This window comes from Leucoraja erinacea, chromosome 16 (genome assembly GCF_028641065.1).
Source record: "Leucoraja erinacea ecotype New England chromosome 16, Leri_hhj_1, whole genome shotgun sequence".
NCBI classification, from domain to species: domain Eukaryota; kingdom Metazoa; phylum Chordata; class Chondrichthyes; order Rajiformes; family Rajidae; genus Leucoraja; species Leucoraja erinaceus.
Window position 1 is genome coordinate 31,961,248 of NC_073392.1, and position 27,719 is coordinate 31,988,966.

Genomic DNA, 27,719 nt, shown 5'->3' on the forward strand with positions numbered 1-27,719 from the left:
CTGCAAAAAACGAAGTTGTTAGTACAACCAAAGACAGTCGATAGTAGATCACAGATAGAGACAAAATGGTGGAGTAACTCAGCGGGCCAGGCAGCTTCTCTGGAGAAAACAAATAGGTGATGGTTCGAATTGAAACCTTGAAAGATGGAGCCCACAATGGGTCTATTGTTCGCTGCGGATGAGGTGATACCGAAGAGATATATGGATGCGAACAGTGGAACTGGCTAGGGCGGGGGAGGGGCGGCGATAGAACATCACAGTTGCTGAGGTTAGTGCGGTGTCCTGTTCGACAGCCTGATGGTTGTTGGGAAGAAGCTTTCCTTGAGCCAGTTGGTCACTGTTTTCAGGCTCTCTACCTTATTCCTGATGGTAGGAGCGTGGCCAGGGTGGTGTGGCTTGGATGATATTGGCTGCCTTTTGCCTACAGATCCCTTTGGTGGGGAGGACAGTACATGTGATGGCCCAGGGTGTGTCTACCAATTTCTGTAATCTCCTCTGTTTCTGGAGTTGATCTCTTAAATTCCTTTGAAGGAGAATTTTCCCTGAAACCCTGGCCAATACTTACCCTTGTCCAATAGACTCAAAGGAGGTTAGCTACAAGGCTGCATCACATGTTGGGGAGCTTAGAATTGGAACAGGTAATAGTAATGACCCTGAAATCCCAGCTTGACCCGTGGAGAAATTAAATTCAAATAATTAAATACAGTTTGAATAAAAAGCTGGAATCACTGGAGATGTAGCACATGAACAGGCCCTTCGGCCACCGAGTCTGCACTGACCATTAACTACCTATTTTTGAATTATTCTTATATTAACTATTGTATTGTATTGTATTGTATATCTTTATTGTCATTTTCCTGAGTGCTCACATACCCAGAGGAAACAAAAATACGTTGCTCAACCAGTGTCCATTCAGTGTGCAGTAAAAATAAATAGAAATAAAAATGCATATATCATGAACAAATTAACACTCTACTCTCTACTAAACATCAACAGGCGTTCCGATCGGCAGCGGCACGACAGTGGCTCTGCTGCAGTGTGTCCAGGTTGATGGCTGGTGCGCGATACTTTGGCAATACTTTGGCAGGGGGCAAAGTCCGTTTATCAGTCTTATATAACTATAACTAAATTTGAATAGTTGAATAAAGTAAGAATAAAAAGTTGGAAGCACCAGAGATATAGCACAGAAACAGGCCCTCAGCCAACTGAGTCTGCTGACTATCAACTACAGTATGCAGGAAGAAACTGCAGATGCTGGTTTAAATCGAAGATAGGCACAAAATGCTGGAGTAACTTAGCAGGGCAGGCAGACTGAAGTCTGAAGAAGGGTCTCAATCTGAAGCGATACCCATTGCTTTTCTTCAGAGATGCTGTTTGTCCCGCTGAGTTACTCCAGTGTTTTGTGTCTACCTTGTGACTATCGGCTACTATTTAGCTATTTTTACATTAATTCATGTAATTTATTCATGTTTTTCAGAGAAGTAAATTTGTCATCATTATGAAGTCTAGTCATGACGTGACTTTAGACCCAAACAAAATGGTTACTTAAAATAGTCGACACTCTGAAGTCTGAGATGACACTCTGATATGGCCAAACACATTGTTAATTTCAGATACAATTAGAAATAGTATCTTCCTAGCTTTCTCCTAATCCCACAAGTTTGGAGGTTGCCAGAAAAAAAACTAGTTTATAGACCTTTTAATATATTTTCTCATTGTGCGACCCGACAGGTATGAAGAAAATGAAGGCCATTCAGCCGAGTGTGATGAATTTCTGCCTCACTTGGATACCGAGAAGAAGCCAACTCGATTTACAGATGTAAGTTTCATTGGCGTTTGTCAAGAGAGCTGTGTTCCTTCCTGATTGTTGACTAGTACGGGTGTCAGGGTTTATGGGGAGAAGACAGGAGAATGGGGTCGAGAGGGAAAGATAGATCCGCCATGAATGAATGGCAGAGTAGACTCTAAGGGCCGAATGGCCTAACTCTGCTCCTGGAACTTATGGAAGTGCTGATGTGGTCAGTTGGATCGAAGCAGATCTTTAGTAAAAGTAGGTAGAAGATCTTAGGTAGAAGATTAACAATCAGTAGATTTGCTTTCCCTTTTGGTTCTCCATGCTTATGACACTTCTTCCATTGCAGTTTGAAGGAAAAACCTCCATTGGAATGTCAGTGTTCAACTTGAGTAATGCCATCATGGGTAGTGGTATCCTGGGACTGGCGTATGCGATGGCCAACACCGGCATTGTCCTCTTCCTGTAAGTACACCGTTCATCTATTTTAATATTTTTGCATGCTCGGGGTCACGTGCCGCCCATGCTAACGAGAATAGGCTGTTCTCCACTGTTTTGTGTATTGACTGTTCTAAGAACATTGTTATGTTTCCAACAATATGCTGTTGTAAAGTGTTCTTCTCCAAAGCGTAACTCTTCCTCTTTTCCGCTTCTTCCTGTGTGGAGAAACCTCACTACTTTCCACCAAAGTCAACAGCTCTATCCCCTGTCAGCCATAGGTCAGCGCTGCGTCAATGCCAAACATAATATTTTGAAGACTCAAGGAATTGTAGATGCTGGTTTTACAAAAAAGACACAAAGTACTGGAGTAACTCAGCATGCCAGGCAGCATCTCCAGAGAACACAGATAGATGGTGTTTCAGGTCTTCTTCAGGCTGAAAATGGGTCCTAACCCGAAATGTCACTCCAGAGATGCTGCCTCCCCCATTGAGTTATCCAGCACTTGCCTTCTGATATTTTGGGAGATTTTCTTAAAAAATGGAATGAATAATTGAACTGGATCTTTCAAGTTCACAAGTGAATCTAAAGCTTAATATAATAACAAGGAACTGCAGAAGCTGGTTTATAACAAAGATGGACACAAGGTGCTGGTGTAACTCAGCGGGTCAGACAGCATCTCTGGAGAACATGGATTGGTGATATTTCAGGTCGGGACCTTTAACTGCCACTATCATATCTTCCTCTGTCACCACCCCTTAACATTGCCCCTCTCAACTTAAAGCTATGCTCTCTAGTCTTTGAAATGTCCACACTGGGAAAGTGTTCTGACTATCTAACCTCGTGTTCTCAATACGATTCTTAAGGGGACCTTGTATCAGAAGATACAAAATGTTGGAACAGAAAGGTCTATCCCCTTGTATTTTGTGCAAGCAATGCTTAACCTGCCTCAGCGCTCTGTGTGTGTGTGTGTGTGCCTATGCCTTGCATTCGGACAACTGGAATGTAATGCAGCAAACCGCATGATCACAGATTCAATTATAAAGTCACAATACAGGGCGGCCACAATGGTGCAGCAGTAGAGTTGCTGCCTGACAGTGCTTGCAGCGCCGGAGACCCGGGATCGATCCCGACTATGGGTGCTGTCTGTACGTAGTCTGTACGTTCTCCCCGTGACCGCGTGGTTTTTCTCCGAGATCGGTTTCCTCCCACACTCCAAAGACGTACAGGTTTGTAGGTGAATTGGCTTGGTAAATGTAAAAATTGTCCCTAGTGTGTGTAGGATAGTGTTCATATGCCGGGATCGCTGGTTGGCGTGGACTCAGTGGGTCGAAGGGTCTGTTTCCGTATCTGTATCTTGAAACCAAACAAAACTAATCTAAACATGCAAGAATCTCTTGGCCTGTAATTTTGATGTTGAATGTCTGCTCCTATAGCAGTACACACGGCGTCAGTTTTGAATTCAGTGGCAGCATTTCAAACATTTGCTGTATTCTAAAAATGGGTCAGTCTCTAGTCTTGGAATGGATACAGTGTCAGATCGCCAGTTTGTCACAGTCAGCAGGGAATCTCTTCCAGAGGGAACAGTTGGCTTTTGCTTGGGTATCTTGGGAGGAGAGTCAGAGTAAGAAATTAACCAATAACAGATAGTGTCCTGTCCCATTGCAAGCCACCTGATTTACATCACAGTCTTTGAAGTATTATTGAGGTGCTTTAAGGACCAGTATACTTTAGTTTGGAGATACAGCGTGGAAACTGGTCCTTCAGCTCACCGAATCCACACTGCCTAGTGATCATGGTACATTAGCACTATCCTACACACAAGGGACAAATTACAATTTTTGCTCAAGCCAATTAGCCTACAAAACCTGTACGTCTTTGGAATGTGGGAGGAAACCGGAGTGCCTGGGGGAAAACCGTGCGGTAACAGGGAGAATGTACAAACTCTGTACAGACAGCACCCGTAGTCAGGATTGAACCCGTGACTCTGGCACTGGAAGGCAGCAACTCTACCGCTGTGCCTCCGTGCCTCTTCCAACAAAGACACCATGTAACTACAGAGGGAGAAATAAAGATACGATGAATTAAGAGCTGGTGCAACTTCTGTAAATCATATTTATCCACCGGCTTAGTTTATACAGGGCTGTACTTAAAAAAAACAGTACAGTGATCTCAATAATTCAGATTGATTGACAAACAGAAAAATACCAATTTACAATGGTACAATGGTGTTTTATTTCAAGTTTGTTCAAGTTCAAGTTCAAGTTCACATTTATTGTCACATGCACCGTGAAATTTGAGTTACCATCCAGCCATACGAATAAAAAGAACACAATACACAATATCATTTAACATAAACACCCACCACCGTGGAATCAACATTTCTAACTGTGATGGAAGGCAATACCATTCAGTCACTCTTCCTCCTTTGTTCACCGTGGTCGGGGGCCTTGAATCCTCCGCAGTCGCCGCTACGGATGGCCCAATGTACAAGCCCTCTCGTCGGGATGATCAAAACTCCGACGTTGGGACAGATACGATCACACTCTGTAGCTTGGAGTTCCCTAATCGGCCGCTTCTTACCGGAGACCGAGGCTTCGGATGTCCACAGGCCCCGCTGGACGGAGCTCCAACACTGGCGATCTTCGGCAAAAGATCCCAGGCTCCGCGATGTTAAAGTCAGCGCCGCGCCCGCAGCTAGAAGCTGTGCACATCGCAGCCCCATGTACCAAGCTACAGTGAAATTCATTTTTTTATACGGTTCAGCACGAGTATCACGTATCTTAGATACGCATCTCAGATACAGTACAAGTATATAGCAGTAGTACACTGAGACAGTATACAGAGTCACCAGATTTGGCACCAATATCAAGACCCCTCACATCTTAATTTAGTTTAGAGATTAGTTCAGCGCAGAAACAGGCCCTTCGCCCCTCCAAGTCCACGCCGACCTGCGATCTCCGTACACTAGCACTATCCTACGCACTAGGGGCAATTTACAATTTTTACTGAAGCCAATCAACAAATCTGTACGTCTTTGGAGTGTGGGAAGAAACGGAGCACCCGGGGAAAACCCACGCCGTCACTGGGAGCACATACAGACTCCGTACGGGCAGCACCTGTAGTCGGGATCAAACCTGAGTCGCTGGTGCTGTAAGGCAGCAACTCTACTGCTGCGCCACCGTGCCGTCACACATATCTCCAAATAGGTGTGTGCTGATTTAAATTGGCAACAAAAGATTTCGAAGCAGCTGTCTAGATTCTGAAATGTATTAAATGCAACAAACTGTCACCCATGAAAAATAGCAGGCAAAGTGTAATGTGCAGTGAAATGAAACTAGGTGCTTGGTTTTGTTCGAATCCCATTTGAAGTATGTTTGAATTGATGATACTCTAGCAAGAACAAAATTGGTTAAATGCGATTAGTGTCACGGGGTAAAATAGTCAGCATAAATGTTCATAAGTAATAGAAGAATAAGGCCATTCGGCCCATCATGGCTGATCTATCATTCCCTCTAAACTTCATTCTCCTGCCTTCGCCCTATAGCTCCTGACAACCGTACTAATCAACAATCTATCAACCTCTGCCTTAAATATATCCATTGACTAAATGGCCTCTGGTCCTAGACTCTCCCACAATGTGTTGGACTGAAGGCCCCATGTCTCTGCCGTACAGACCTGTGCCTGTGATGCTACGAAGGTCTTTGAGTTCAAACCACGGACGATGTTTCCTGAAGCGTTTACATTTTGCTAATGCCTTACAAATGGAATTAAAAATTACCAGCGGTGGGTCAATGAGTGTATTAATGTACGTTCATGTGATTCCAATCCAATTCCCATACAGAGATTCCAGTTTTAACACCATTTATACTGGTTCACGGTGCCGACCCCTTTAACAGTGCAACACAGAATAGAATAGGTCCTGTAAATAAGTTGTCATCAGAGAAGTCAGCAGCTGCTCTCCACATGAAACCTCTTTAGGACAGAAAGGATATGAATTAGTTCTGCCACAGAAACTATGATGCCTTTCAGTATAATAGCACTTAGTATTTTTTGTTTGCAGCTGAAGACAAGCCGTTCTATGAGAGGTGTATCAAAGGGATTACATTCCTGTCAAGTCCCAAGACTAAATAATTGGATTAGGGGAAATCTAAAGTCATTTTTGTTGTGTGCGTCAGTGTGATTTTCGGCTTGTTTTACACACATTTCTTAATGGGAAGTCCCATTAACAGATTCAGTTTAGTTCAGTTTAGTTTAGTTTATTGTCACGTGCACCGAGGTACAGCGAACAGCTTCTTTGTTGTGCGCTATCAGTCAGCGGAAAAACAATACGATTACAATCGAGCTGTCCACACTGTACAGATACAGGATGAAGGGAATAACGTGTGATGCCTGATAACATCCGATTAAAGATAATCTGAAGGTCTCCAATGAGGTAGATGGTCGCTCAGGAACGCTCTCTATTTGGTGATAGGATGGTTCAGTAGCCTGATAGCAGCTGGGAGGAAACTGTCCCCGAATCTGGAGGTGTGCAGGTATTTCACACATCTGTACCTCAGAATGACGGGGGTGAGACTGGCCCTTGGTTATGCTGGTGCCTTTGCTGAGGCAGCGTGAAGTGTGGATGGAGTAAATGGAAGAGAGGTTGGTTTTCGTGTGATGGTCTGGGCTGCGTCCACAATTCCTTGTAATTTCTTGCGCTCTTGTGTGATGCTGTTGTCAAACCATGCTGATTGGACTGAACACTTTGTGTGATGCACGCCACTCCTAATATCACCCTTGAGGTTTGTTTCACACCATCATTGGTGTGTACAGTCCATATTATTTACCAAACAGTAAAAGCTGGGTGAAAAGGTCTGGTTTACAGTTAGCGTTTTAACAGAGTTCACGTGAGTTTAGTTTAGAGATACAGTGCGGAAACAGGCCCTTTGGCCCACCAAGGCCGCACCAACCAACAATCCCCGTACACTTAACACTATCCTACACATACTAGGGACAATTTACAATTATTTACAAAGCCAATTAGCCTATAGACCTGCACGTCTTTGGAGTGTGGGAGGAAACGCACGAAGGTCACGGGGAGAACGTACAAACTGCACACAGACTGCACCCATAGTCAGGATCAAATCCGGGTCTCTGTCGCTGTGAGGCAGCAACTCTACCACTGCGCCACCGTGCTGCCCAGCAAGAGAACATCGGGCTTAAAATAGTGAAACCTGTGTGACTTTCTCCCCGTGACATTGTTTTCATGTGTTCATCTTGTGATCGGCATGTGCGTGATTTTTATTTTCATACAGGTCCATTGCTGGCAGCCACCAGTATTGGCCAAGGCATCTATGCACTGATTAGAGCTGTTAGTAGACCCCTTGAACTGACGCTGATTGTCAGGGTCTCGGGACCACCCACAGATTTGCTGCATGCATCTACGACATATGTGCTATCATCCAGCCACTGTGTCCCCTCTGCCTGTATTTTTCTACATCTCCCCCCCCCCCCCCCCCTCCCCCCCACTCCCATTTGACCTCATCTCCACGGCACTCCGAGGCTGCTATGGGGAAGTTAATTTAAATTTGCCAACCCGTTTCTCATGGGCCAGCGTGTGAATGATTTTGCTTCTGCCTGTTTACTATGCAGAAGTCTGTGTAAAACTTGCCAGTCACGTTTTAACCGGACAAAGCAGGCAAGCCATGAAAACGCTTTTTTAAAGCAAGGGACATCACAATATTGTAGCTTTTTTAGCGACTTAAAGTCACAGTGCGATAGGGTTACAGATAGATGCCCTCGGCCCAACTTGTCCTGCCAATCAAGTTGCCCCTCTACATCAGCCCCATTGGCACGATGGCGCAGTGGTAGAGTTGCTGCCTTACACAGCGCCAGAGACCCAGGTTCTGTCTTGACTACGGGCGCTGTCTGTGTGGAGTTTGTACAGTCTCCCCAAGACCCGCGTGGGATTTCTCTGGGTGCTCTGGTTTGAAGTTGACATAATGGGAAGAATAAAGAGCATCGATGAGTTAAATGGGTTTAAAATCCTCTTTTATTTTTCAATGGTTCTGTTATTATCACGTGTGCCAAGCTACAGTTTTTGCATACAGATCAGTAAGAATATTACCATACATAAGTACAATTCCCAATTAAATACCGTCTGCATAGAAACAGCCGACTAGTCGTAAGAATCATCAGGGTTTTGGCGCCATTTTCACACTCCCAGCTGCGGCTGGCCATTAAGGCCCGTTGCAGCCGTAGACTCCATCCGGCTCGTCCGTGAACCGTTGTCCCTCTCCTCGCCCGGCCACCTTCAGCATCGTGCCCCACGGACGTCGCCCGCAGCCGACCTTGAAGGCGTGGAAGGTAAGACCCCCAGTTCTCACTGGACCAGGGTCCACTGCCATTGCCGACTCTCTCCACCCCCTGGTTCCTGGTAGTGGGGTCAAGCAGGAGATTGTCATAAGTGATAGGAGTAGAATTAGGCCATTCAGCCCATCAAGCCAACTCCACCATTCAATCATGGCTGATCTATCTCTCCATCCTAACCCCATTCTTCTGACTTCTCAACATTGCGCCTTTTGGGAGCCCTTCCTATGTGATGTATAGAAAAGGAGAGATTCTGAGGTAGACACAAAATGCTGGAGAAACTCAGCGGGTGAGGCAGCATCTATGGAGAGAAGGAATTGGTGACATTTCAGGTCAAGACCCTTCTTTCAACTGATGTCAGGGGAGGGGGCGGAACAAAGAAAGAAAGTGGGCGGAGACAGTGGGACTAGTGGGAGGAGGGGAAGGGGGAGGGGAAGGAGAGAGAGAGCAAGGGCTACCTGAAGTTAGAGAATCAACGTTCATACCGCTGGGGTGTAAACTACCCAGTGAAATATGAGGTGCTGTTCCTCCAGTTTGCGGTGGGCCTCACTCTGACAATGGAGGAGGCCCAGGACAGAAAGGTCAGATTGGGAATGGGAGGGAGAGTTGAAGTGCTGAGCCACCGGGAGATCAGCTTGGATAAGACGGACTGAGCGGAGGTGTTCAGCAAAACGATTGCCGAGCCTGTGCTTGGTCTCGCCGATGTAGAGAAGATTCTGAGCGTTGATTTCAATGAGTGATTAGGTCTGATGAGTTTGGGCAGATTAATTAACGTCACCAAGCAAAGTAATACGTGTCACTGAATGTGAGGCTATTTAATTACCCAGTAGATCCCAACCTAATGGTGAAAAGAAAGGACACAAAGTGTTGAAGTAACTCAGTGGGTCAGGCAGCATCTCTGGAGAACAGTGACAGGTAACGTTTCGTGTCGGGACCCTCTTCACAAAAGGTGTCATTTGAAATTAAAGCCAAGGATATCTTTCCTGGGAGAAAGAAAACAAAAGATAGACACAAAATGCTGGAGTAACACAGCGGGACTTGTAGCATCTCTGGAGAGAAGGAATGGGTAACATTTAGTCCATTGAACTAAATTCTAGTCGTTGAAACTTCCAAACTAATTATGATTAATGGTGTGAGGCAAGTGAAAAAGCAAAACCTGTCAACGTTGTAGTAAAGGTTGAATTTGAGAAATGGCCAAATGTAGAAGATAGACACAAAACGCTGGAATAACCCATTCCTTCTCTCCAGAGATGCTGCCTGACCCGCTGAGTTACTCCAGCGTTTTGTGTCTATCTTCGGTGTAAACCAGCAACTGCAGTTCCTTCCTTCATGGCCAAATATAGAAGTTGCTTGTGGCTGTCGACATATCTTGACAAAGAGTGATCATGTAGAAATGATCCACACCAGGGAGGCACAAGTTGATGCCTCACAATGACAGAGATCCAGGTTCGATCCTGATCTTTAGTTTAGTTTAGTTTATCATCACATGTACTGAGGTACTTTGAAAGGCTTTTGTTGCTAACCAGTCAGTGAAAAGACTAGGTACACAAAAATGCTGGAGAAACTCAGCTGGAGAAACTCAGCGGGTGCAGTAGCATCTATGGAGCGAAGGAAATAGGTAACGTTTCGGGCCGAAACCCTTCTTCAGATCCTTCTTTCAGTGAAAAGACTAGTTTTGATTTGGACAAATCAGTGTAAAGGGAAGAATATTCATTGCAAGATTAAGTCCAGAAAAGTCTGATTAAAGATAGTCCCAGGGTCTCCAATGAGGTAGATAATAGCCCAGGACTGATTGTTGATAGGATCTAGAGTGCTGTCTGTGTGGAGTTTGCACGTTCTCCCTGTGACCACGTGGGTTTCCTCCAGGTGCTTTGGTTTCCTCCCACATCCCAAAGTCATGGGTTTTAGTAAGTTAATTGGCTGCTGTAAATTCCCCTTGGGAGAATGAATGAGAAAGTTGGGCAATGTAGAATTCACCTAAACGGGAGATCAATGTTTGGCATGGACTCAGTGGGCAGTAGAGCCTGTTTGCATATTGTATCTTTCAATGAGTCAGGGATTTTCAGAAGGGGTTTAATTGGTGCCAATAATCAGGTATAAACAGTACCAATTAGACTTCAAATTTCCTGATCTTTGTCAATAGAAGGCTCATACAAATTTTGATCAATTATGCGCAGAACCTTATTTGTGACCTGTTGACTTTCTTAACTAATTTCTCATTATTTAGTTTAGTTTAGTTTAGTTTTGTTTAGTTTATAGATACAGGGTGGAAACAGGCCCTAAGTCCCACCGAGTCTGCGCTGACCAGTGATCCCCGTACATTAGCACTATCCTACACACTAAGGACAATTGATAAACTTACAGAAGCCAATTGACCTACAAAACTGTACATCTTTAAAATTTGGGAGGAAATTGGAGCACCTGGGGAAAACCCGCGCAGCCACGGGGAGAACATGCAAACTCCGTACAGACTGCACCCGTAGTCAGGATCGAAACCGGGTCTCTGGTGTTGCAAGGCAACAACTCTACCACTGCACCACCGTGCCGCCTCTCATTTCTTTCCTACAATCTTTGAGGAAATGCTTTTAAAAATGGGGTGTAGGAGCACCAGCTGGATCAGGGCCAGTGGAGTATCAAGAAGGGAACCGAGTATCATATTTCTTTTTTCAGTATTAGAAGCAACTTGAATCAGTAGAAGACATTTATCAATAATAATGCATCTCTAGCAATTTCAAACAAAATTTGACACCAAACCAAATAAAGAGATTCGGGTGTAAAAAGGGACTGCAGATGCTGGTTTCTATTGAAGATAGACACAAAGTGCTGAAGTAACTGCAATATCTCTGGAGAAAAAGGATGGGTGATATTTCAGATTAGCACCCTTCTTCAGATTCAAAACGGTCACAGGGAGAATGTACAAACTGCGCACGGACAACACCCGAAGTCAGGATTGTACTAGACACTCCCGCTGTGCCACCATGCTGCCCAGTTCCTCCAGTACACTGTTTTGCTGGAGTTATGTTTATTATTTGGACTCAGATCTCGACCTGTCACATCTTTTGAAATCAATAGTTGTCATTGAACCATCTTCTCCAATATTGCCATCTGTTACTAAATCTGACAGCTGTTTTGAGTAGAAGAGTTCATAAGACAATTCTCTGGTGGGGGAAATTATTGACTTAATCTCTGCACTTCCTGTTAAACCTTTATTTTAATGCAGTGCTTCTCCAGCTAGATTCTATAGGAAGAGTTTAGGGCTAAGTCGCTAAGGGCCAAATGCAGGCGAAAGGGACTAGGATATGTTCTGGTGGACTCAGAATTCATTCCTCAAATCTTAAGCATTTGAACAGGGCAAAGATTGTTCGTACTTATGGGCTACGTGCATAGAACCTCGTCGTTAGCAGTGGTGGCATTGCTGTACAACTCAACAACACTTCTTTATGTAAAGCTACCTGTTCCAAGTCAGAGCAGACCCATGTTCAATATTAACCTGATTTAGAGGCATAGCGTCGTAGAGCTGTACAGCACAGAAACTGGCCCACCTCGTCTACGCCAACCAAGTCAGGACCCTTCTTCAGACTGAAGTCGCTGTCCCGACCCGAAACATCACCTGTCCTTTTTCTCCAGAGATGCTACCTACCTGATCCGCTGAGTTACTCCACCACTTTGTGTATCTACAGCACCAAGTATCGTCTGAAGAAGGGTCCCGACCCAAAACGTCACCTATCCACATTTTCCAGAGATGCTGCCAGACCTGCTCAGATACTCCAGCACTTTGTGCCTGATTCTGAATCTAGGGTAACATTTTCCTCTTCTACATTTCATGGAATCATTAACTTGGAAACTTTTATTAGGATTGTGCAACCGAGAATCAAATTTACAATGAAGCACTCCCGACTCCATTTGAAGCGTTGCCGTAGAACTTGTCCCGTGTTGTTCAGAAGCAACCACCACCATAATGTCCCAGAATATCCTGTCAAATTATCAGCATTTGAATGAACGGCTCAGTGGAATAACCGGTCAACAACACTGTAGAATATAATGTGGTTAAAATTTAAAAAGAACTGCAGATGCTGGAAATCTGAACGATGTGTGTGTGTCTACAGCTTCAGCTTTGAAATGGAGAAAGTGAATGGAGTTGAAGTTGGGCGGCGCAGTGCGCAGCAGTAGAGTTGCAGCTGACGGAGGATTTGTTCATTCCACACGAGTGACCCTGTGCATTCAGTACCTGCCCCTGTCATCCTCCATGCAACCTCCACTCTGACCTACGGCTTTTACCCTCCCACGCTGTTACAATGAAGTTTGGGGCCCGATCCTTACAAGGTTAATTCCCTGGATGGCGGGACTGTCATATGTTGAGAGAATGGAGCGGCTGGGCTTGTACACTCTGGAGTTTAGAAGGATGATAGGGGATCTTATTGAAACATATAAGATTATTAAGGGTTTGGACATGCTAGGGGCAAGGGGCCACTGTTTAAGATTAAGGGGTAAGCCATTTATGCTTTGAGGATATGCTTTTTCACACAGAGAGTTGTGAGTCTGTGGAATCCTCTGCCTCAGAGGGCGGTGGAGGCCGGTTCTCTGGATAGTTTCAAGAGGGAGCTCTTGAAGATAGCGGAGTCAGGGGATATAGTAGCTCTGGCATTTTCTGTTTTTATTAAGCATATTTTATTCTTCTCATTGATGTTGGTGGAAACTCGTGTACAAATTGTACCCATCACATTGTCTGGATGGCGTCAATGACTAAACTGAGAAGTGCATCTTAAAGGGAATCTCATGAACAATAATTTTTCGTGTAAAATTACAGCACATTCTTGACCAGCGAGGCACGTGGGCAGCGGAGCGGCAAAAGGTGTTTAATGCAAATAGGTGCGATGTGTTGCATTTTGGGAAGTCAGGCCGGGGCAGGACTTTCACAGTGAATGGCAGGCCCTGGGGTGTATTGTAGAGCAGAGAGATCTAGGAGTACAAAAAGCTGGGGTAACTCAGCGGGTCAGGCAGCGTCTCTGGGGAGCAGGAATGGGTGACGTTTCGGGTCAAGACCCTTTTTCAGATCTAGGAGTACAAGTACATAGTTCCCTGGAAGTGGTGCCACTGGTAGGTAAGGTCAAGAAAGATTGAGTATAGAAGTTGGACGTCATGTTACAGTTGTACAAACCTGAGCCAATATGCAGATGGATGACTTAAAGCAGAACTGGCCAATTTTCATACAGAGAAAACAACTTAGCTTATGTCATTAAGCTGGAAACGGTTCAGAGAAAATTTACGAGGATGTTGCCAGAACCCGAGGCTCTGAATTATAGGGAGAGGTTGAGCAGGCTGGGACACTAATTTTTGGAGCCCAAGGGGGTTGAGGCGTGAACTTGTAGAAGTGTACGTCATGAGAGGAATAGATAAGGTAGACGCACAGTCTCTTGATCAGATTAGGGCAATTGAGAACAAGAGGACATAGGTTTAAGGTGAGGGGGGGAAGATTTAATATGAACCTGAGGGATAACCGTTTTGTTTAAAGGATGGTGGGTATATAGAATGAGCTGCCAGAGGAGGTAGTTGACACAGGTACCATTGTTAAGTTTAAGGGACATTTGGACAGGTATATGGATACGACAGGTTTAGATGGTTATGGGTCAAGCGCGGGCAGGTGGGAGTAGTGTAGATGGGGGATGTTGGCTGGCGCGGGCTAGTTGGGCCGAAAGGCCTCTGTCCATGCTGTATGGCTCTATGACTCTAATAAGAGATAGATATGCATGGATGTACGTCAAACTGCCAGTGCGATGGGCAAGGTGACAGGATGCTAATTTAAGACCATGACTACACGAAAGGTTCCTGTACCCTGTGATGCTGTTGGATGGGACAACCACAGTTCAGGCCAGCTGCTGAGCCACAGGGTGCAGAAGAAGCACGAGGCCAGGCCATTTTAGGCAGTGGCAATATAACCTTGGCATGGGTCTGATGGGGGTGTGGTGGGGTCATCTGTGTCCCATTGGCTTGGCCCACAGATGGTGACTGAAGGGGGAAAATAATGACCTTCAAAAATAAAAAGCGACAGTCCATTTGCATGTGCCTTGTCAGGACTTCATAAAGTGCGGCATGACCATGTTCAGGCAGGTGAGAAGTCCTTGCCAGCAGAGCGGTGACACGGTAGCGCAGCGGTAGAGTTGCTGCCTCACAGCGCCAGAGACCCCGGGTTGATCCTGACTACTGGTGCTTGTCTGTATGGAGTTTGTATGTTCTCCCTGTGGTTGCGTGGGCTTTTCCTGGGTGCTCCGGTTTCCTCCCACACTCCAGGTTTGTAGGCTAATTGGCTTCTGTAAATTGTAAATTGTCCCTAGTGTGTAGGACAGTGGTTGTGTATGGGGTGATCACTGGTGGCGTGGACTTGGTGGGCCGAATGGCCTGTTTTCGCTTTGTATCTCTAAACAGTACTCTTTCCTGTGATTATCTTTGAATTTATTTAATTAGATCTAAAGCTCTCTTCCATACTGCAGAGGCTGCAAATGCATCTGTGCTAATTACTTAGAGATATAGTGTGGAAACAGGCCCTTCGGCCCACCAATTCCATGCCAACCTTCGATCACCTGTACACTCATTCTATGTTATCCCACTTTCTCATCTGCTCCCTACACACCAGGGGAAATTTACAGAGGCTAATTAACCTACAGGCCCACATTCCTTTGGGATGTGGTAGGAAACGGAAGCACCCGGAGGAAACCCACGCAGTCACAAGAAGAATGTGCAAACTCCACACTGACAGCATCCGAGGTCAGGATCAAACCCAGGTCTCTGGCGTGGTGAGTCAGCAGCTCAACCAACTGCCCCACCGTCTGTACATCTGTGTCTCTGTACTGGCCTGACAGGACACGTGAATCAACTGTTATTTCACAAATTATTGACTGGTCAAAGGTAGTGGGCTACACCAATGTTTGCCCAACATCCTGCAGGATTCTGCAGGTAAATTAGGGGCGAGGAAAGAAGCCAGGCCTCCCTTGCAAGGCAGACCACTGAAGAGGATATATATTTCTTATCTGGGTGCGTCAATGGCAAGGACCCACGGGTGCACGGAGAGAAGACAGAAGTTGTTTACCTCCACAAGCTGATCCTCATACTATTAAGCCGTGCCTACGTGCTTGGCTGATGTGTGTGTCTGTGTTGTGTGTCTGCAAGAGGAATGGGCAGGGATTCAAATCTGCACTGACGTCCTCCACCAGTCACCAGGTACAGTGCAGCCCTCTTTAGGTAATTGCATTAGCTAATCAGCTGAAATTAGCTGGAAGAAGAAGGGATTGACATCAGGCTAATGGTTCTTCGAAGGATTGCTTTAGAAACTTTACCCCTTCATTTATGAAGACTCTTGCTGTCCTTTTCCATCTCAGACTAATTCAATATGCAATATACACAAAGGTATCTTACTATTTACTGTTCTTATTGGTTGACTTTAGACTTTAGAGATACAGCGTGGAAACAGGCCCTTCGGCCCACTGAGTTCGTGCTGACCAACAATTACCCCGTACACCAGCACTATCCTACACATTAAAGACAATTTACAATTTATAGAAGATAGACACAAAAAGCTGGACTAACTCAACGGGCCAGGCAGCATCTCAGGAGAGAAAGAATGGGTGACGTTTCAGGTCGAGACCCTTCTTCAGACGAAGACAATTAACCTACAAACCTGTACGTCGTTGGACTGTGGGACGAAACCGGAGATCCCGGAGAAAACCCACACAGTTACAGGGAGAGCAGACAAACTGTGTACAGACAGCACCCATAGCCAGGATCAAGGCCGGGTCTCTGGCGCTGTGAGGCAACAACTCTACCGATGCGCTACTCTGCTACCCTTTTTTATTTTTGCACACTAGGGAATTTTTTTAACCGTTTGAATTGAAAGATACAACATGGAAAAGGGCCCTTTGGCCCACTGAGTCCATGCCAATCACTTTCCCATACACTCCCGACACACTCGGGGCAATTCACAGAGGCCAATAAATCTACAAATGCACTCGTCTTTATAATGTGAAGGAAACTGGAGAACCCTGAGGAAACCCATGCAGTCACAGGGAGAATGTAGAAACTCCACACAGACAGCATCTGAGGTCAGGATTGAACCTGGGTCTCTGGTACTGTGAGGGAGCGGCTAGACAAGCTGCATCACTCTGCCGCCTCTTACAGAAGCAGCGTGACGGTGAGCTATATGATACAATGTTACAATGATACAATTTATTTGTTGTCCTCATTGAGGTTCAAATGAAATTTGGTTTCTGCAGTCCGACACACAAGAAAAAGAACCAAGACACAACACAATTTACACAAACATCCATCTCAGTGAATCTCCTCCTCACTGTGATGGAAGGCAAAGTCTTATCTCTCCCCTGCACTTCTCATTCTCCTCCCGATGTCAGAGTCAAAGCCCCCAGCAGGCGATGGTAACTGTCCCGCGGCCATTAAAGCTGCGCCGGGCGATGCAAGGCCGCGTTCCGGGTCTTAGTGTTGGAGCCCCCGGCGGGCGCTAGCAAGTCCCGCGGCCATTTAAAGCCACGCTGGGCGGTGTAATGCCCTGCTCCAGGTACTTTTCAACCCCGCAACTCGGGCGGGAGAAGTCGCCGTTTCAGAAGCCCCGAAAAGCGGTCTCCCACCGGGGACCCGCGGGCTCCCGGTGTCACCGTCCACCAGACCTGCGGCTGGAGCTGCCGAATCTCCGGGGTCGGGTCGCAGCCGCGCGCCACCACCGCTCCTCCCGCCCTGAACTCGACCAGCTCCGCGATGGTGGGTAAGTCCGCAGGCTCCGCGACTGGAGCCCCCAGGTCGTTCCGGTTGGAGGCCGCCCACGGTGCTCGGCCCCAACAACAACGGAGACCCGACAGAGGAAAGGTCGGGTTCTCTGTACAGGGAAAAGATTTTAAAAGTCCCCCCCCCCCCACACACACACACATACCCAGTTAAAAAACACACTAAAAACTACATTCAAACGAGACAAAGAATAAAAAAAGACAGACGGACTGCAGAGGCCGCTGCGACGTGCCTCGCGCTGTCCACCCACCTATGTTCTCGAATGACCACATTTCCCTGGTGAAGATACTCTCTCTGCTTTTGGGTAAGGAGTTCAAAGATTTAAATCCAGTGATGATGAAGGACTGATATACAGTATACATTTCAAAATCAAATGAGGGCCCCACAGTGGCGCAGAGGTAGAGTTGCTGCCTTACAGCACCAGGGTTCGATCCTGACCACGGGTGCTGTCTGTGCAGAGTTTGGACCTTCTCCCCATGACCGCGTGGGTTTTCGAATGCTCCAAAGACATACACTTTTGTAGGTTAATTGGCTTCGGTAAAAATTGTAAAACTGCCACTAGTGTGTAGGATGGTGCTGGTGCACAGGGTGGTCGCTGGTCGGCACAAAACCGGTGGGCCGAAGGGCCGTTTTCAGCACTGTATCTCTAAAGACTAAGACTCCAGGTGGTGGTGTGTCGAAGCACTTGCCACTTTTGTCCTGGATGGCGATCAAGATGACTGGTTTAGGAGATGCTGTTATAGTGGATTTGTCTGTGGTAGGGCCATTTTAATTTGGGCACCGGTCACCAGATATTTATGAGGGTTGACTGGGCTCGGATCAACTTTGTCATGTCCATGTTTGGAGCCAGGGTTGATTTTCGGCCGTCTGCCCAGTTTTATTTCTTCGTTTCTTTGAGAATGTAGTGGCACTGGTACAATGAGTGAGTTGCCAGGTTATTTCAGACAGATGTGTCAATCTCATCGTGTGGGTCTGGAATTACATTTAGACCAGACAGGTTAGGGATGGCAAATGTTCTCCCTGGAAGAACATGATTCAACTTGATGGGGTTTTTTTGAATGAAAATCAGGTTATTTTTTGTGGTCATAATTACTGACTAGTTGTCTCTTTTTTTTTTCAAATTCTGCAATATTAACCTGTAATTAAATTCCTGCAGAAAAGGGCAGAGGAAAGGCAGATGGAGTTTAAGCCGGGCAAATGTAAGGTGTTGTACTTTGGGAGGTTGAATGGAATGGGAGACTGCAGTTAATGGCAAGACCCTTAACAGCATTAGTGTGCGGATGGACTTTGAAGTCCATGTTCATAGCTCAATAAAGGTAGCATCACAAGTAGATAGGGTGGTAATGAAGGCGTTGCTAGGAGCATTGGATATAAGAGATATAAGAGTCAAGAATTCCTGACGCAGCTCGATAGTACCTTGGTGAGACCCCATTATTGGAAGGCTTTGGAGAGGGTACAGAGGACTTTAACCAGAACGCTGCCTGGATTAGAGGGAGTCAGCTATAGGTTGGATAGACTATGATTGTTTTCTCTGGAGATGATAAAATTGTATTAAATTATGAAAATCATAGATAGGGTAGACAGCTATTACCCAGGGTGGAAATGTCCAACACTGGGGAGCACAGCTATATGGTGAGAGGGGGAAGGTTTAACGGAGATGTGTGGGGGCGAGCATTTTATATTGAGGGTAGTGGGGGCCTGTGTGTAGATGCTCGTTTATACCGAAGATAGACACAAAGTGCTCGAGTAACTCAGCAGGTCAGGCAGCATCTCTGGAGAAAAAGGAATGGGTGCCTTTTCAGATCGGGACCCTTCTTCCGACTGAATGTAGAGGGGAGGGAACTGGAGGTAAGAACAGGCCAGAACCCCTTTAATGCTTGGCATGGGTGTGGTGGAGGAAGATACAATAGTGGCGTTTAAGAGGCTTTGAGATAGGCACATGAAAGTGCAGGGTATAGAGGTTCGTGGATCACAAACAGACAGATGGGATCAATTTACATTTGGCATCATGTTCACTGCAAATATTGTGGACCAAAAGGCCCGTTCCTGTGCTGTACTGCTTTCTGTTCTATGTCATAGTTGCCATGGTGGGATTTCAACTCGGGTCTCTTGATTACGTTCAGTAATTTACCTCTGTGTCACTGCCAGGTGTAATTGCATCATATGGACATCTTTGTGTTTCGATAATAGAAGAACACCAGAAACAGAAGCAGGAATAGACCATACGTCATTCTGACTCATAGCTGATTTGAAGTGTACTTTTTCGTAGAGCTATATAGCATAGAAACTGGCCCTTTGGCCCAACTTGTCCATGCCAACCAAGTTGGCATTCTGAGCTGGTCCCATTTGCTTGCATTTGGCCCATATCCCTCTAAATCAGTGGTTCCCAACGTGGGGCGTACGCCCCACATTTGATTTTTAAGGGGGGCAATTGAGCGCGACTGAGGAGGTCTGGGTCCAAATTTTCGATTTTTATTTTTTAGGATTTTCCATCAGGTAAACATATGTAGTTTATGTTTCAGATGTTATTTTGAGTAAATAATTTTTTTGGGGGTAAAAAAGGTCTTTATTGTGTAGTTATTACAACCAAGGTATTGGCGTTTTAAGCTTCTTCAGCTGAAACGGAGTTCACTTTTTAAATGATAAGAATTATATATCACCACATGGGGGGGGGGGGGCATCAGGATTTTAGAGGTGATTAGGTGGGGCATGGCCAAAAAAAGGTTGGGAACCACTGCTCTAAATCCTTTCTATCCATATACTAGTACAAATGTATTTTGAAAGCCAGAATCATCTAATTTCTCTGTCCCTTGAGCACCCAAACATCTGTCTCTCTCATCCCTAAGTATTCTCAATGGTTGAGAATCTCAGACTAGATATACACAAATTACGTGACAGCCTCTGCTGCCCATTGATAGTTGCTCCAGGATTAAGCAGACATGCATGTGAGTGATACATCTGCATTATTTAATGTTGCCCTGCTGTCTGAACCCTACTGAAATCAAGGTGCATTTGGGACTCAAGACTCGAGAGTACCACACTGCCCAAGCTACTGACCTGAAACAATTCAGAATTAGGACAGCAGAAGGGACGAGTTACATAAAACACATTAAATACAGAGCAGGTTAGAAACTAAATGTACACGTTTTCAACTACTTTGCAATTTGCTTTTGTGATTTGGATTTAAGACATCTTTGCAATCCCGGGCTAATCAAAATATTTGCCAGATCAAAGGAATCGGAGACTATTACTTCCAATTTTGAAATATCTGGTTTTATTTGACAGGTGGGAGAATAGAATATTTACATCTTACCATAATAATAAATGCAAATTTCTCCAATGCAGAGATAGGCCTGACTAGCTCATATGTCGGCTTACCATAGTGGTAAGGAGCAGCTTTATACAGGATCTAGATGCAAGAAATAATCAAACAAGCTACTGTTGCACTCGGCATGAAATCTTTTCCCATGTCTCTAGCTGTTTTACAGGGTGAAGTGGAGATTTGCTATTTAAAGGCTGATGGGATTTAAATCCTCATTTTAGCTTTGAGTAAAGAGGGAGGATTTAATGATTATTTTCTCCTTCACTAATCCACGTCATTAATTCTCCCAGATGTTTCAGTCAGTCCAGTCTGTGATACACTGTGCTCAGTCCTTGCAGTATGTGAGTTGAGCTTATTGAATCAAGTTGAGTTTATTGATATGTGCACACATAAAGGTGAGGTACAGGTACGATGCCAATCTTGCTTGCAGCAACGTCACAGCCATTGGCACAGACAAACATGTTACACAAGACCGTGAAAAAGACTCTGGGCGGCACAGTGGCGCAGAGGTGGAGCTGCTGCCTCACAGTGCCAGAGACCCGGGTTCACTCCTCACCTCGGGTGCTGTCTGTGTGGAGTTTGCACGTTCTCTCTGTAACCGCGGGGGTTTCTTCCAGGTGCTCTGGTTTCCTCCCGTATTCCAAAGACGTACAGGTTTGTAGGTTAATTAGCTTTGGTAAATTGCCCCTAGTGTGCGGAATGCAAAAGTGGGATAACATGGAACTGGTGTATTGGTCAGCATGGACTTGGGGGTCGAAGGGTCTGTTTCAGCGCTGTATATCTAAATAAAATGAAACTAAACTGTGCAAAACAAGATAGTGCAAAAACACATTTAAAAATCAAGTCCAAGAGGTGGTCCATGATATTCCAGTGCCGAGGTGGGATTAGGGTTGTGCAGGTCAATTCAAGAACCTGATAGTTGTAGGAATGTAGATGGTCCTGGACCTGGTGGTGTGTGACTTCAGGCTTCTGTACCTCCTGCCTGATGGTAGCATCATGAAGAGGTAACCAAACATATGGGATCAGGTTCGATGTGGCAACAGGATAAGTTTCTAACAGTCAGCTTAGAAAAGTGTATACATAACACCTTAATAAATGGTTAAAAACATCTTGTGTCGTCTTAATGTCACAGTTGAAGATTAAAACGTTGAGTCAAATTTAGGAACAAAAATGTTCACCAGCATTAGGCTGGTAAAATACGAAGAAACACATATTGACGTAATATTTTCACAGCATTGCACAGCTTTTCACAGCCATTACAGTAGTCACTGTTCTATTCCAGGAAAAGTGGCAGCCAAACCTGTAGACAGCAAACACCCACAGACAGCAATGGAATAATGACTGGATGGGTTTATTTCAGTGACGTTTGTTCAGATATAAATATGTTTTAGACAGGATATCAGGGATAACTCCCCAACTATTAGGCAAAATAGTGCTGTGAGACTTTCTTTTAGATATGTGTGAGGGAAACTCATTAGGAAGGCAAGATTGTCTCACCATCAAAACTGCCTCACAAACCTCAGGAATACAAACCTTGATTGTTGTGCTTCATGGAATTGTACTTGCCTGCCTTCTGACTGTAGAAAGATCAGAATGTGTCCCAGTCACTGTACATGTACCTGTGCATGGGCCTATGCCTGTCTACCTTCGTTGAACCCCTCCCCACCTCTTTCTGCGGGAGCTAGCTGTGTATGGAAGATAGACATAAATTGCTGGAGTAACTCAGCGGGTCAGGCAGCATCTCTGGAGAAAAGGTGATGTTTCGGGTCGAGACCGTTCTTCAGACTGAGAGTCATGGGAGAGGGAAACTAACGTATGAAAAGGTACAGAGCAAATCAGAGCCGGCACCGATGACTCAGCTGTGCACGAGTTGTACCTCTGACCTTATCTAGAAGCAGGACTATGAATCTGAAAGCATCCCGTTCCCTTGTTCCGACATAGACAAAAGATGATCAGAATTAATATTTCACCCAGACCACTAAAGAGAAACTGCGACTGGAATGTGCTGATGTCTGAAATTATTATGAATGATGTTCCTACACTGCTGCTTTGTTTTACTGTGAGAAGGGACCTTTTATCAATGGAACCTTGTTGACAATCAGGCTGGCACCACAGTTACCTGGGTTTGATCCTGATCTCTGGCACTGACTGTGCGGAGTATGCATGTTATCCCCGTGTAAGCAGGATGTTTAGTTTAGTTTAGAGATGCATCGTGGAAACAGGCCCTGTGGCTCACTGAGCCGACCATTGATCCCCCACACGCTAGTTCTATGTTATGCCACTTTCACATGCTACACACTGGCGGCAATTTACAGAAGCCAATTACCTGCATGTCTTTGGAATGTGGGAGGAAATCGGAGTACCCGGAGAAAACCCACATGGTCACGGGGAGAACGTACAGGGGTGTGTGTAGCACTTCGCTTCCTGAAGTGACACACAATCTCCTTTGTCTTGCTGACATTGAGGGAACCACTCCAGCCCTACACCCACACGTCTTCATTTATTGACCAAAGATTCAGTGAAACAGGAAGTGGATAATGAAAGGAATTCAAATTAAGGAAATAACATTTGTTTTTCTGGAATTGGATTTGGTACAACATTCAAGAGCGGATTGGATGAATGCTTTCAGGTGAAGATATGTTAGGGCTTGGAATAGAATGCAGGGGGGTGCTGCTAATTTGGTCACTTTTTCATATAGCCAATAGAAGCGTAATAGGACAAATGACTTTCTCCTGATGGATTTCACACCTACACCCCCACAACTATCAATCTCCCACCCTGTCTGAGATAATTAGAGAGGGTTCCTGTGTCACTAGGGCAGTATGAACCCACAAGCACAGCAGACTAAATGTGTAGGAAGGAACTGCAAATGCTGGTGTGCACCCAAGATACACGGAAAATGCTGGGGTAACTCAGCGGGTCAGGCAGCATCTCTAGAGAAAAGGAAAAGGCGACATTTCGGGTCGAGACCCTTCTTCAGGCTGAGATTCAGGGGGAGAGGGAATCTAGAGGTACGAAGATGTACAAAGAAGAAACAACTGACCATTGGTGGTGGGAGAGAGACCAAAGTGGAATGGGGATCAGTAGACACACTTTTGGATAGATCAGAGCTCAATTGGACTCCACAGCCTCCATGACCTTCCTGTAATGGGGCGAACCAGAACTGTATGAAATACTCCAAATGGGGTCTAGCCAAAGTGTACCTCAATCTGTCCAGTTTTATCCACTAATCTGTCCGGCCTTTTTTTTCCGCTGGTCCGGAGTTATCCGTGGATCTCATGACAGCAGTATTCCGCATGCTTCAAAACACATGGGGCAAGTGATTCCAATTCAGAGAGCATTCCAGTGTCATCACAGCACAAACAGCTGGTTACAGACCACGCAGAAACATTACTCATGCTGGGGAATTCCTGCGATTAAGGGGCAATTCACAGATGTTATCTCCGAAACAGAATCCGCTCTGCTTCCCGATCTCACAGCTGTGCTCTCCGCGCCTCGAGCAGGCGGAGGAGGTGAAATTATTTCACTGAGGTTGAAAGTCAATTTCATTTGCTTAACAAGGGAACAACCTGACTTTGATGTGATGCTTCTGCTTCCTTAGAATGCTTAGGAGGTTCCTCACCAACTTCTACAGATGCGCCTTAGAAACCATGTCAGGGTCCATCACAGCCTGGCATGGGAACAGCTCAAAGGAGTTGTGGAAGCAGCTCAGACCATCATGCAAACCAACTTCCCTTCCACTGGCTCCATCTACTCTTCACACTGCCTCGGCATATCAAGGACCAGTCTCACCCCAGTCACACCCCAGTCACTCCCTCTTCTCCCCTCTCCTATCAGGCAAGAGGTAGAGAAATTTGTAAATGCATACCTCTAGATTCAGTGACAGTTCTTCCCGGCTGTCATCAGCCAATTGAACCGTCCTCTCATCAGCTAGAGTGCAGTCCTGACTCCACATCTACCTCATTGGATACCTTTGAATTATGTTTAGTAGAACTTTCTCTGACTTTTTCTTGTACTAAATGGTGCACACTTTATCCGTTATCTGTGCACTGTCAGCTTGATTGTAGTCATGTAGGTAGTCTTTTCTTTTACTGAATAGCACACAAACAATAGTTTTCACTGTACCTCTGTAATAAACTAAACTAAACTAAGCTAAACTCAGTAATACAGGAAAGACAGACATGTGGTGATTCAAAGGAAACTTCCAGGCTGTTATTACCAATCAACTGAGCTGAATAAGTTCATGTTCATTTCATAGACTGAATGGCCTAATTCTTCTCCTATCAAGTCTACTCCAACATTCAATCATGGCTCAACTATCTTTCCCTCTCAACACCATTCTCCTGCCCTCTCGCTATGACTCTTGACACCTTTACTAATCAAGTATCAGTCAATCTCTGCCTTAAATATACTCAATGACTTGGCTTCCACAGCCATTTGTGGCAATGAATTCCACAGCTTCACCATCCTCTGACTAAAGAAATTCCTTCTTATTTCCTTTCTAAAGATACAACCTTTTATTCTGAGGTTATGACCTCCAGGTTCACATTCTATACAGGCCTTTCACTATTCGGTAAGTTTCAATGAAGTCCCCCCTTATTCTTCTAAACTCCATCGAGTACAGACCCAATGCCCAGTGCCATCAAACGCTCATCATATGTTGATCAACGTCACCCATTCCTTCTCTCCAGAGATGCTGCCTGTCCCGCTGAGTTACTCCAGCTTTTGGTGTCTATCTCATCGTATGTTAACCCACTCATCCCCGGGATCATTCTCGTAAACCTCTTTTGGACCCTCCCCTCGTAAACCTCTTTTGGACCCTCCCCTACACCAGCACATCCTTCCTCAGATATGGGGCCCAAAACTGCTCACAATACTCGAGATGAGGTCTGAACAGGGCCTGAAAGCCTCAGCATTACATCCATGTTTTTTACAATCTAGCCCTCTCAAAACAAATGCTAATATTGCATTTGCCTTCCTTACTGCCGATTCAACTTGCAAATTAACATTTTGGAACCTGCACCAGCATTCCCAACTCCATTTGCGCATCCTCTCCCCATTTAGAAAATAGGCAACGCCTTTATTCCTACTACCGAAATACATGATGACTGCATGAATGGTGTTTTACGTGAGGTGGGTCCTGCTAGATTGTGTGAGAAAATGGGAAATTGAAAGAAGTAATTAATTAATGGATTGTTCTTACACTTTCAAATGGCCAGACCCAATACTCTGCTCAGACAACTACCTTGACAGGCATTCTGACAAAAGTGACTTGGTTGTCCACTTGGGTGTGAGGGGGCCAATAAACAAAGGACAGAACATTGACTCAGTGCTGTACAGCATTGATGAATACTGTTGCAGATGGTCGGTCATGCCGCCAACTAACTACCAGGCAGATGGCAGCAAAGCAGAGTGCACATTGGAATTTGAGTCTACTGAGCTTCATCATCCTCAATGATACCCTTACAGAAACTTATAATTCAGTGTGAGGGATACAATTCCAAAAATATTGGAAGATGGAACATCCGGAAATGGAAGATAGACACAAAATGCTGGAGTAACTCAGCGGGACAGGCAGCATCTCTGGAGAGAAGTAATGGGTGATATTTTGGGTTGCGACCCTTCTTCAGACTAGTTAGGAGAATGCGAAACGAGAGATACAGACAGTGATATAGAACAAATCAATGAAAAAAATGCAAAAAAGTAACGATGATAAAGGAAACAGGCCATTGTTGGCTGTTTGCTAGGTGAGAATGGGAACCTGGTGTGACTTGGGTGGGGGAGGGATGGGGAGAAAGGGAGTCCAGGGTTTGGAGAAATCAATATCATGCCACTGGGTTGTAAGCTGCCCAAGCAAAATATGAGGTGCTGTTCCTCCGATTTGCGATTAGCCTCACTCTGACTATGGAGGAGGCCTAGGACAGAAAGGTCAGTGTGGGAATGGGAAGGGGAATTAAAGTGTTTGGCAACCGGGAGACCAGGTTGGTCCAGGCGGACTGAGCGAAGGTGTCAGCGGAAAATCAGAAAATGAAACTTAATTGGGCACCTATTATGATTTCTGAAGGATATCCTCAAAAGGGACATGTTTCCAAAATCACCTTCTATTCCAGGCAAATCTCATGCTGCAGTGTGATTCCGTCAATTGTTATTTGAGTTTATTTTAAGTCTCAAAAACTCCTAATGAAGCCAGGAGTTAGTAAGTTAACACAATTGCTTAAACTTTCAACTGATCGGTTAAATTGATGATTTGTTGTTGAAGCTAATCATCTGCCTTTATCTTCTTTTGTTTCAGCTTTCTATTGTCAGCTGTGGCCCTCCTTTCCACCTATTCCATTCACTTGCTTCTGAAAGCCTCTGGAGTGGTTGGTAGGTGAAGTGGTTTCAGTACATTGTCCTTTCTGTGCTTTGCCTTGAACCATCTGTGCTTAGAGGGAATTCACTGAACAAATGCATTACTTTAATGCTTTGGGCATGGTCATGCTGAAATTTTCTGCTCTAGATATGCTAAACTCAAACACGTACATTGGAGATTGATGTTCCAGTCATGTTGAAAATGTTAAGACACCAGGATCAAAGGAAAATGACAAACCAAATAGATGGACATGGAAGGCCAACCTGACCATCAAGCCTTCCCCTCACTGAGAGAGAGAGGAACTGAGGTGGAGGGTGCTCAGAAGCTAGAGGGCACTGTGTCAAGATTAGGTGTCAGGGAGATAGGTAGGACTGGGAGGAGGGGGGTATTTATTTGCATTATGTGTCGTCAACTTTTGCCATTCTCTGTCTTGGATGGTTTTGGATCCTTAGTTATTGCTTGTTGAAGGCTGAGGTAGGCAGATTTCTAGAACTGAGGGTGACGGTGAGATGACACAAAAGGAGACATGAGATGGGTAGTCTTATTGAAAGTTGTAGTGGGTTTGAGGAGCTGTATGGCCAATTCTTGTTTTTGGTATGATGGACTGATTTTGTCCATTTTGGCTATCTTTGTGATTCGTACGGGATTAAACAGGGTCTTCAGACCACTATGTAGGC

At 45.2% G+C, this 27,719-nt stretch overlaps 1 protein-coding gene across 1 annotated transcript in view; it reads left to right on the top strand.

The window, feature by feature from the left end:
- slc38a3b (solute carrier family 38 member 3b) overlaps positions 1 to 27,719 on the top strand; it is a 104,723-nt gene that overhangs the window by 28,726 nt on the left and 48,278 nt on the right. The window contains exons 3-5 of the mRNA XM_055648068.1: positions 1,732 to 1,819; positions 2,142 to 2,257; positions 26,983 to 27,056. Coding sequence (XP_055504043.1) covers positions 1,732 to 1,819; positions 2,142 to 2,257; positions 26,983 to 27,056 — 278 coding nt within the window. The remainder of the gene's footprint in view (positions 1 to 1,731; positions 1,820 to 2,141; positions 2,258 to 26,982; positions 27,057 to 27,719) is intronic.